This window comes from Crocodylus porosus, unplaced genomic scaffold (genome assembly GCF_001723895.1).
Source record: "Crocodylus porosus isolate Cpor-Errol unplaced genomic scaffold, CroPor_comp1, whole genome shotgun sequence".
Lineage (NCBI taxonomy): Eukaryota > Metazoa > Chordata > Crocodylia > Crocodylidae > Crocodylus > Crocodylus porosus.
Window position 1 is genome coordinate 61775547 of NW_017728950.1, and position 12210 is coordinate 61787756.

Below are 12210 nucleotides of genomic sequence, written 5' to 3' on the forward strand. Positions count from 1 at the left end.
AATCCTACTTACCAGAACAATGATTACATAATGACCAAAAGTGTTTTCTCCACATAATATTTTCTGCCAAATCTGCATTTTTTAATTCAGTGATTGCCATCATAGAAACACCATCACAGCCAGACTTCTATGACTTAAAGTTCCTCCCTTCTGAAGAACAGGTACATACAGCATACCTTACCCTGGTAAATCCTATCAGAAGCATAGAGTCTGTGTGTACAAAGACTTAAAATTTCCAATTCATAATAGCACATATCATGGTCTGGAGTAATTCCATTGATTTCAATAAAGTTTACCCAGGGATGAACTGAACCATCTGGGCACCCCTATTAAGGTCCTTCAAACTATAGCTTGATGACTGGATTCTTTTTAATGTGAAAAGTGAAAGGGTGCACATTCAAGCTACATGGGCTGGAATAAATTCTTTAATTCAGTATAAGAGATATTAAGTTCTAAAATTGAGTAAAATCTTGTTGGCAAGATGCATAATTTTATTGGCTTCAGTGGAACTATTCATGCACATGAAAGTGAGGAAATGTATGTAAATTTGAAAGATTGGAGCCAATAACAATAATTCAAACTTCACACCTAATGTACAGTTTTTTGTCGTATATATGTTTATTTTGTTGAAATTCAATGTTGAATCTCACTTCCATCCTTCTAAAGGAGATAATTTTAGCCCCCAGCATTTTTGTGTCTGGAGGTCTTCCTTTAAAAGTATGGTTCTGTATGTATTTTCTGGACATCAAAGATACTATGGAATTTTTGAGGACAGAAGCATCCTGATACGTACTCTTGTACAGAGCATTTATAGATCCCATCGTTTTAGGGATGAAGGTGTTTGGTAGTTTTATATGTAGACAACCGTAGATAAATGTTTTGGTAAAAGACAAGAGACAAACTTTACAAGATCCTGCTGTTTGTTTGCAGACCATAATATTATCAAGAACTCTGGGATCTTTTGGAAAATATACTATCATCATGGTTGTCGTTTTTTAAACTTTTAAAAATGTGAAAAACAAAAAAAGTTAGAACAGATAATACAATGAGCAAACCACTTAAGTAAAAATTCTTTAATCCTATAATGAGGGATGAAATATATGTATTATTGCAGACAAGACTCTTTGGATGTTATAACATTACTGTGTGTTCTTAACTTCTGGTTTTTTGATTTTTTTTGTTTTGTTTTTAATTTAGGAGAGGGTCAGAACATGATAAGATACAGATACTATTTAAAATTAAATTTTAAAATAGTGTTTTAATCATGATATCAATTATAAGCAACAGCATATTAGAATACAGTATAATAATAAAAAAGTCCAAAAAAATCCACTGGATTTATGAACTACGCAATATACTATATATTGTATAATTCTGCAAAGGTTTATATGTGCATCTAACTTTACACACTATAAGTAGGCACACTGACTTAATTAGGACAAATCATGGTATTTAATTTAATCACTTCCAAAAGACCTTGTAGGTTAGGGGCTTTATATAGCATTTGATGTGCTCAGTGATTTGCATTTCTACTTATTAACTCTTTTAATGCAGGCATAATATTTGAATGTAACACCAAAATTGAAATCATTTATCATTTTCTGGAAATTGTCATAAGTGGCTAGAGTGATTTTACCACTTGGAAGAGAAGATATGAGAAAATGAGTTAGCTATTTCTATTAAAACACTGTTTGCATAGGAAGCTGAAGTATGATTCACGACTGACTTACTGAGTATCCCAAAAGGTTCTCTACAGAGGAGCCTTGCTTTGGCTGACAACTGATATGATAGAATGTGAACAGTAGGTGGTGTTTTTCTGTGAGCTTAGCTGGCAGTTTAATTTTCACTTCTTCATAAAAGTCAGGAGACCTGTAAATAAAAAAAAAAAGGCAAACACCTACACAACTAGAAACATGGAGAGAAAGACTACATTTTCTTTTAAGCTCTTCTTGGATGTTAATTAGGTAGACAGCCCCCCCAATTGTGTAACTAGCTCAATTAAGCAAGTGAAGTAAAGAAACATACATCTCTGACTTAGCTACTCTGCTGACTGGAAGAGAACACACAGCGCTACCAACTGGGAAGCCTCTGGTATCCTTCCTCCCCACTCTTTCAGAACTGCCTTCTGCTAAGTTTTTGCAAACACTTCAAGCTGGAGACCGAAATCACCTGAAAGTGTCCTTTTAGCTTTGTCTGGAATCACTCATTCATCCAAATGAGGATTATAATAAATCTCCAACCATATCTTATACTTCTAAACATATTTCTTAACTTTCAGATATAGTAGTCATGCATACACTTCCAAAAACCAAACAAATGAATAAATAAAAAATACACAATAAAAAACCTTTGTCCAGGATCTAAACAAATATGATTATCTGAATTCAAATTGTGACAAATCCTCATTGCAGTACATTTTTGGAAAAATATTTTTCCACATAACTGCAAATTTTCCAAAATAAACTGCGGAGGCTGAGTAGTACCTAAAGATGCCATATACTTAAAGTAGTCCTGAATAAATGGCTGGTATTTGCTGCATCACAATACTTACTTGTTATGATATGTGACAGCTGTGGATATCTCTTGCACAAATTCTGGGCCTGAAGACTTCCCAAAAATGATCTGCATTAAGAAATAAAAATAATACTGATCAGATACACAGCTATGAAACTTTACCATTTATAATCAATTTATGAAGACACCTTACATTAGATGTTTTACATGGCAATATCATGCATTATGTTACAGACTTGAACTATATTATCTCTCACACAGAGTATTTTTGATGAAACTCCTAATCATTCAGTTTAGAGAAATTAGTTTTCAAAAAAATCTGTACTAAGCATGTGTGAATTAACATTTTTTTCCTAAGTCTTATAATAACCTGGCCAAATTTGGGCAGACTGTCATGCAAGAGAGAGGGGCACATACTTGATATAAAAGGCTGCCAAACAAAGTCCTTCTTCCAGAGCTAACACTTAATCCAACAGTCTGATTTTTTTTTAACGTGGACAAAACAATGTATTTTTCCCTAATGTCCTTCTGGGAACCCATTTTTTGCTGAAATTTAAAAACACTAGGGCAAAGTATGTTGCATAATAAATTTTAGTTCAAGAAGCAGTTAGCCTGCTTGCTGAAATAATGGGCAAGCTACATGAGCTCTCCAGTTAAAACAATTCTGGTTTGATGCAAAGCCTGCTAAAAACCCCTTAAAATGTACAAGAGCCTGAGTTCATCATTCACATGCTTTATCAGTTCTGCAGCTGAGCATTCTCCACACAGCACTGCACAGAGCATTTTTGTTCTGTAGTGGATATAGAAATGGGGCAAGAACCTTTTTTGGCTGTGCCGCAAACTTTGAGCAAGATTTAAACTCGTTGTTGGGTCAGTGCCAACCTCTGCCGGAGCTCTGCTCAGTGATGAACCCTCAAATCTGTGGCTGAAGCTCTGCTTTTGCATGACTCTGGAGCCCTGAAGGGTGCAGCAGGGGTGTGAATGCTGCTGATATTCACCCTCACCCTTGCCACTGAATTTAATAGCAGGGCATAGGAGAAGATTAGCAACAGTGGCAGTGACAGTGGCGGCAGCAGCAGTGCTCACCCCCTGGGCTCCAGAGCTGTGTGAAAGCAGTACCTCTGCATATGTGGAATAGCCAAATGGGGGAATGGGGCTACAAACACACCCCTGTTAACATTAGATTATTCTGCATTACCGGCATTGCACAGGCAGGATCTTCCCCAGACATGAACTGAATCTTAATGGCAATGTTTCTTGCAGAGGCCACTCGGTTAGCAAAATTCAACCGCTGTGGATAAACATAGAGGAGATTTCTGGAAGAAAAAGAAAGGACGAAAAAAAAATGAATAAGCGATTATTATCTGCAGGTTTTACAGGAAAAAAAAGTACTTAACCTAGCATTTGCCATCTGCCTAATCTTACAAATATACTTAGAAAATTAAAGCTTTGAAAGGACTTCTTTACCAGTAGAAATAGTATGCCAGAAAGAGTAAGACCTTGCTGCTGCACAATGGAGAACTCATGTTTTCAGGTGCCCCTTGAGGCAAACTATGTTTTTGACCAGGCAACTTGGCAGTCCCTCAGTGTTCCAGTTATTCTATTATTCCAGCCCTTTAACTCTGAGCCTCAAGGATAAGCAGGAGATCTCCATTCTTGCGTGAGAAACAGTTTTCTTAAGCCTAGAGCACTAAGCAGTTGCTTGTATGGGTCAGCACTAGAGGGATGACACTAAAGGCACCAGAGAAGCAAAGCTCCCACTAGCAAATACCGTACACCTACCATCTGGCTGCTGAAGAACAGGACGTATCACACCTGTTGCATCTTAGTGTAAGGGAGCTTGGAAAAGGGGAGTTGAGAGAATGTCATGATTTCTGTCAGTATAATCATCCTTGGCTTTTAGGATTTGTTTTCCAACAGACAAATCAAATGCAGTATAATCTACATAATAGTTGTATATATCAAATCTAGAGTCTGGATGTGCCATTCATACTATTTTTTTTTTAGCCAAAGTTTATTCTTTTACTAGATAGCCGTCATAGGCTTTGTAGGTGCTAGAAAATAAATCTTATAACAATAAATCTTATAACAATTCAGATGCAGCATTTTAAGCTTCCTTTCCTTTTGCCAAGGAAGGGAAAGTTCACGACACACCAATTCTCCGCTAATCCTTCAATCCCGTGGCATTCCAGATCCTAGTGATATGGCTTATTATGAGGCAATTTCATATGGGAACAGATGAAGACCATTTTCACGCAGTAAAAAGGTACTGATTCCATAATCTCCAGGATATAAATAAACGAACAATTCTGGCTTTATGTAATGAAAAACAAAAAGTTCCCTGTTCAGAAAAGCTGGCCTGTGGTTTTCTGCAAATCTTCAAGAGCAAACACAAAGACCTCTCTTAATATCACAAAACAAATAGGAAGCATTGCTGGACAGGCTGAAATAAAGAAATGGACTTCAAATGAGAAAGGATATGCTCAAAGGAAAAAAAAAAAGAAGATATTCAGCAAATAAATCAAACGCTTCAGTTCCATGTTTCCTGGGGTCATAGCAATCAGAGTGACAGCATATTGATGGTCCTGGATTAATATTGACATTTTAAATAGCTTTTTAAACTGTAGAGCTTAGTGTCTGGGCATGGTGCCAATTTTTATTAATGTTTTATAGTCATTTTTCCCCCTATGAAAATGCACTACCCTTTATTTGTAGTTAAGTCCCCAAAACTTGCAAGTAGCTCTTCACAGGTGGACTGCAGCATCTCCCTAATGCAAGTAGCTGTTCATAGGTGGAGCTCACTAATTTCTAGTGTCTGTCAATCACTATCAGCATGGGAAAGTTTACAGGATGAAGGCCCAAGAATATACACAGATGATTCAACATATAAGGGTAAAACCTGGCTCCACTGAAGTCAAGGCAAAACTCTCAGCAACTTCAGCAGGGCAAAGATACTAACCAAACATATTCTAGAGGCATACCATACCTGTTATGTTTCCCAACCCATACTGGACAGTTAGGATGCATTTCCTAATCACTTCTGTACTAGCATAACAAATAAGACTGGCCTTCAGTAGCAAAGACACATCTTTGGATAGAAACTGCTTATGAAGAGGTTTGGAATACCCAAACTATGAGTAGGAAATACAGTATAATGCCTATACCAGCTGACCTTCCTACCATTTCTTACATTCTGTTTGCATCTGTTTCAGTCATAAACTGCATAGAAAAATATCTCTGTATATAGTTCTCCATATGAAGACAGCTGACTTAAAACAAAAACACACACACAAAAATTTTTTCAGGCAATATTCATTCCTTATGTTGACTCAAAAAAATGAAACAAAATAAAAAGCTGCCTTCTACTTATTACCGGGGATCTTGCTTTTTTCTGTTTAAGAAATGCACAATCTCTGATTGAAAAAAATATGCAAATTATCTGATTAAAATCCCCAAACCCCACGTTCTTCCATGATTAAAATGAAATGCCACTATATACATAGCTATCAGGTAAACACAATATTTTATTGATATATTCACCACTTTAAATCAGTTTGGAAGCCTACCAGTGCCTCAAGTCACTATAATAAAATAAATTCTAAATACCTATAAATTGTGGCATTGATTTTGGATTTTTTATCATGGAAAATCAGAGCTCCCCCTGCCCACTTCGCTCACCAGGATACAGGTCCACCTGAGGCTGTCTCCTACCTCCACTGCTTTGTGGTACTGAGCAGCACCGATATCCTGGTGCCCTGCCCATGCCATTGCCCCTCCCTGAGTCTCCACCCACAGCCCCCTGGCCCTGCTGCTGCCCCCTACTCCCCACCCACAGCCTTCTACCCCCACAGCCGTGATAGAGGGCCAGGGACCTGGGTCTGCAGCCCCCTGACCTCCCCAGCAGCACCCGAACCCCAGCTGCCTCCCACAGAAGGTGGGGGCTGCTGTGGCAGAGCAGAGCACAGAGCCTGGCTCCCCCTTCCCACAGGCAGCACAGCCAGAGTGGAGCCCGTGGGGGGGGGAGAGGGGCAGATGCAGGCTGCTTGCTGCAGGCTTGAGGTCCCCAACCTGCTGCCCTCCCCTTGGGGCCTTCTGTAGCCCAGTGGATGGGACCCAGCGTAGCAGGGCAGAGCGTGGCAGGGCAGAGAAGCTTGTTGCGGCTGCTGGGAGCTCCACTCCCCCTGACAGCAGCAAGCGGCATGACTCTGAACTGCCACCCCCCACACTGCCGGGAGGACAGGAGGCACCTCACCAGGGCAGGACAGGGCTTGTGACAGTGGCACCTAGCTTCTCCACCCCAATCTGTTGCTCCGGGTCCCACCTGCTGGGCCCCAGAGGCCCCGGGAGGATGGCAGCAAGCCCAGCCCACAGAGGGCAGGCCACCCCACCCCACAAATCTGGGAGACACGTGCTCCCCACACCCTCCCTGGGAGAGCATGCAGCCGTAGTAAGCCAGGCCCCCCTACCCCCCGGACGAGCCACCTGTGAGCCCGTCCCACTCGCTACCTAGGCACTGTGGCTGTGCATTCCCCACGTACCACCTAAGCTGGGCTGCAGCCCCTGCCCTGCCCTGCCCAGCCCATTATGGGGGCCTCCATTCCCCCCCAGCCCAGACTTATCTGCAGAGAGCTGCGGGAGCTGCTCTCCACGCTGCCTGGTGGTTATGTGCATGTGTACATGCACATGGTGCCCCCTGATGACTGCCTTCCTCCCTCTCCCCCCAGCCCCTTGCAGGCTGGAACTCTGCCAGCCTGCAAGGGGAAACCCACCGTTTCCTGTGTTTTTCTCCTTAAAAAGACAAAATCTGGGTTTTTCTCTTTAAAAAGGAGAAAATCCAAGTTTTACCATGTTTTTCTGTGGCAAATGGGAACCCGTATCCCTGTAATTATCACCATGTACTGTAATATTTTGCAGTTTGGATTGCAGTACTGAGAGCTATTGCATGCTTTATGGTGGAATTAGGTTAGGTTAAGAGCATAGGTTATGGTTTAAAACAAAATTGAGCTTTGAATTTACAACATATCAGCAAATCTACTCTAAATGCCCATGTGTATACTTATAGAAAGGCATAAGCTACCCTCCCATTCACTGTTGGGTAAGAACATGCCAAGGGGCTATTGTCATGGAGTAGCTAATAAGCTGATCCATGTCAACACATTTATGGGCCCATACCCATAGCCTAAGTAGGTTTGTCATCCGAGACATGCTACAGGCACAGTGGCACATCTTATGAGACAAACAAGTGTGTGACTTGCCTCATTTTGCTAACGCTGGTGTGCCCAGCCTCACAAACTAATGAAATCTCCTACTTACATTTCTATATGCAATTCCCATTCAGCTAAGTTCTCTCCAGCATGATGCTGTAAAAGAGCTAAGCAAAGTGAAAAAATATATTGGTAACTTCTACTGAATTATGCTTGGTGGAATGACTTATTAAATGAAGAATATTATCAATATCACACCTGTCAGAGATGAAAAACACACATAGGGGAGACTGTACAATCCATCCATTGCTTTATGGATCCGCAGCTCTACAAAGGGCATCACAAATCCACATAATGTCCCTGAGTGCCAGGTTTTACATTTAGACATGATTTAAGGTGAAAGACATGTAAAATTACATGTAAACAGAGAGCTCTCTACCAACTACATATCTCAGCAGGAGAGTTACCCCAGCAAGTATATGTGCTTATGGGCCACATTCTGCTCCCATTTATACTCAAGCAGCTCCACTGGTCTCATTTATACCTGTGAAACTAGGGAAAAGTAAATGCAGGATCTGGCTAAATATCCTGCCAGACCTGTGTCTTACCCTTGTGAATCAGAACAAGGTTAGTGGACGTGGTCAAAAGGAGCCTTCTTCTATTGTCCCAGGATAAGACCAAACCAGCAGACTGAGTGATCTCCTGAGTACAAGTATTTTTCTTTTCCAAGTACATTCAGAGCACACGCAACTCTGAAGGGGGTGGAGGGGAGGAACAAGGGCACAGACCTCCCCAGCAGAGCTCTCATTATGGCTGAACAACCACAGAAGGAAGGAAGTGATACATTCTCCTGAACCATGGTACAGAAGGCATAATTCTCCAGATCTGGGGAAGCCTCTCTCTGGGGACTGGTGCCTCTTGCTTATGCCCAATAGATGGTTTCTGGTCCATGTCTGATAGCCACAATCATTTCAATCATCCGATAACCAATCAACCATGCCTGCTCCGTTACAGGGAGCTTACACTCCTTGATAAGCACAACACTAGTAGGCGATCAAGGGTTAGTCTTTCTATTAGAGTCTCTCTAGCTCTCCTTACCACACATGGTGTTCCACGTAGGGTATGCACATATGGTAAGATTGCAGTTCAGAATTAAGCACTAAATGGATATTCCACCTGCTGAGGTCCTACTGGTCAAAGGACAGCTGTACCCATTTCAGCCCTGGTTTGTACTCTTTATCTGAAAGGTCTTGATACATGAATAACATGTCTCAGAAGCTGTGCCAAATGTAAATGCTACACAGATTTCTGTTTTAATGCCATAGTCTGCCCTTATATCCCTGCACTCAACTTCCATCAGCTTCAAAAGAGGCACACTGGGTGAAATTCAAGCCCACTAGAGTAAACAGCAAAAACTCCTATTACTTTCAATAGGACCAAAATTACATCAAACAAATAAAACCAAACCCACTTTAAAACGTTGGCACCAGGATTGCAGTAGGTCATTCAGAGTAAAAAAATCAAAGCATCACAAATTTCTAACTTGTAAAGAATAGCAAGATGAAGGACAAACAGAGTACAGTCCTAATCCTTCCTCATTACTTAGGGCATAAATGTGGGTATAAATGTAGTTGACTGATTCCCACCTTTGGTCCTCCCTAATTTTCAGAATAATTGGGCCAGTCTGGCCTGTGATGTGGGCTGTGCATGCCCTGACTTACAACTGGTAAAAGTACAGCCAGGTCGGGCATGTCAGTGTGGCTGCCAGAACTGCTGCACTGACCCAGCTCCAAACCCAGGGAAGAATGCCGCTCTCTCCCCGCTTCAACATCTCTTTGCCCACTGCTGATTTGGGTTTTTTAAACTAGGATTGGTGATTAAAATGGGCAACTATCCCTGAAGGTGCAGGACATTTATTAGAATAGAGTAATAACGATAATATGCTTCTGTGCAATCACATGTATCATATGATGCAATATAATGGCTGAGGCTACTATATTATCTCCTTTTTATTAGGGTACTTTAAATTTATATTTCAGGTCTCGCTATTTTAAAAAGTCAGTCATAGACCCTCCAACACCCAGTACTTTAAATGGCTGCACTTGTGCCACAATAGGAAATCAGGGGATAACTTGTAAAATTTGGAAATACTCTTTTCTAATTGTTGATTACATTTGCATTTTTCTCTGCTGTGCTGAGACCTTGGAAACTGTTTTTAGACCATATTAGAAAGCCTGTAGGAGCCCAGAAGCCTAGTTTATAAAGCAGCGATGTTCTATTTAAGTCCTTCTGAGCAATATCTATTCTCTAAATAGTGCAACCAAAGGGAACTATGTATCAGGCCAGAAAGAAGTGCAAGGTGCCACTTTTCTTAATCCAGGCAGAAAACTGACAGCCTGTCACAAGGTATCCTGCGGCTTGGAATTGGACTAAAAGAACAGGTTGATTTAATCAAAGGGCAAAGTGCTCATATGTTTCAACAGCTCAATATCTGCAACAACTCTGACAATTACTGGAGCAGCGTAGCCTAAAGGCAGAAAGTGCAGCAACTTGAAACTCGGAATGAGGTTCTGTGAGAGCTTGAGAAACAGTTTGCTGGAGAGATGAGCTACAGAGCAACTTTCAACACCAAGCTGGAGTGTTTAAAGAAGACAACGGAGAATAGCCTAAACTACATGCAAATGGAAATATTTTAGGAACTCTGACTAGCATTATGGTAAGCGCTGAAGATTTTAAACTGCTTCCATTCTCATTTATTCTGCTTTTGATGTACATACCATTATTGTTTTTTAAAACAGGAATCTAGAAATTGCATCATCTGAGAATGGATTGGTCTGTTTGGTTCTGCATTTTATTCCTTATGTGAGATGTCTGTGGTTACCTCTAAGCATTTTAGGCCAGGCAGCTTCTTTATTTTTGTTCAATATGTGACACAGGGTAAACATATGCTGCTTTCCAATTGCTATTATTCAAGAACTGTAAAGTTCAATTTTTTTAACACCTGCAATTAAAGGAGGGTACTTAATTAGAAAAAAAACCCTGTAAGGGTTCAGTGAGAGTATCTCAGATACCCTTTTATAGATAAGGTATTTTGCAGATGGAGTACTGAAAGAACTCCAATTAGAAACAGAGGGCAGCTCTAAAACCCTGGGATGCAAACTTGTTGGTTTCATGGAATGAAATGTTTTCTGTAGATTCATGCTCACTTTATGGAAAGTCTCCTGTAGTTTCACTCTTTGCTTTATAAGCAACTTTCGTATTCTGTGGATGCATCTACATGAAATGTTTACTGTGGAGTTGCTTAATTAGCTCTGCAGTAAAGTCTTAATGTCTACGTGTGACCCTGTTAGACCTCAGTAAACTAATAAACACCATAGGTTATTACTTGTAAACACAAGTACTATCCTGTGGCAGTATTATTTAGTGCATTGCAATGTACTTGTAGATACTGATAGGGCTGGCTGGGGCATAAGAGTGCTACAGTGTGGGGGCTTCCTGCTGTTTAGTCCCACATGGGAGCACTCTTGTGCCCCATCAGGCCCCTCTACAGCATGTTGAACTGGGTCAGAGCAGCCCCAGGCTGGCAGGCTGACCCCATGGACCTCCTCCCAACTGGGGCTGCTCCGAGTTGGTTCAACTACCAGGTCTCTGCTTTGTTTTTGAAGTTTAGCATGCAAGTTTAGTGACCTAGTTGATGTCTTTGTCAATCATTTTTCTCCTTTAAACAACCTGTGTAGCGAAGTTCCTGGGGTGGTTTGCAAAAATGTTACTGTTATATGTATGTTGAATGATATAAATCTGCTAACCCACTAATAAAAGAGGTTCCCTTCATAATACTAACTGTAGTTACCCACAAATATGTTAAGAAACTGAAAATATCTGAGGTAAAACCAGTAGCATAACTAGGGGTTAGTGACCAGGAAGTTGGTGACCAGGACACCAGCCCTACTGGCACTGATATTGAGAGGGCACAAATGTTGGCCACTGCTGCTGCCCAGGGTGCAGTAACTGCATGCTAGACCTTTGGCTATCACATTTGCATTTGACTTTTTTTAATGCTTTTGCACAAGCCTGTGCTTTAAGAAAGTTTAAGCAAATGTGTGTTTTATTCAGTGCCTCGCACAGTAATCTACATGCCATGGTGGCATATTTTCACAACTTCTATATTACATAATTAATTCATTTTGTTTTGGGATGTCAGGCATGGTGACTCAACTGGAAGTACTGTAATAAGCTACATAGGGAGAGAGTCTCATGTCACCTGACTGCTGTTCTTTGAAATGTTGTTCTTTCTTGGCTTGTATCAAATGCCACAAAATATTACACAATGTGTTAGCTTTTATTTTAGAAAAATGAAGTGGAATAACTTTAGAAAACCATATGCATGGACACAGTCACATGTCATGCATACATGAACAGAAGCAAAGTCATGCTGTACCCTGACAGCTATCTGTGGCTCTGGAATGAAGTGAAATGTTGTTACATCCCCTCT

The 12210-nt window shown here is 40.8% G+C and overlaps 1 protein-coding gene across 2 annotated transcripts in view; it reads right to left on the bottom strand.

Moving 5' to 3' along the window:
• DOCK8 (dedicator of cytokinesis 8) overlaps positions 1-12210 on the bottom strand; it is a 137207-nt gene that overhangs the window by 57533 nt on the left and 67464 nt on the right. For both annotated transcript variants that reach the window (XM_019555324.1, XM_019555325.1), the window contains 3 exons: positions 3713-3830; positions 2552-2622; positions 1731-1869 (listed from right to left, as the gene is read on the bottom strand). In XM_019555324.1, the coding sequence (XP_019410869.1) occupies positions 1731-1869; positions 2552-2622; positions 3713-3830 (328 nt within the window). The remainder of the gene's footprint in view (positions 1-1730; positions 1870-2551; positions 2623-3712; positions 3831-12210) is intronic.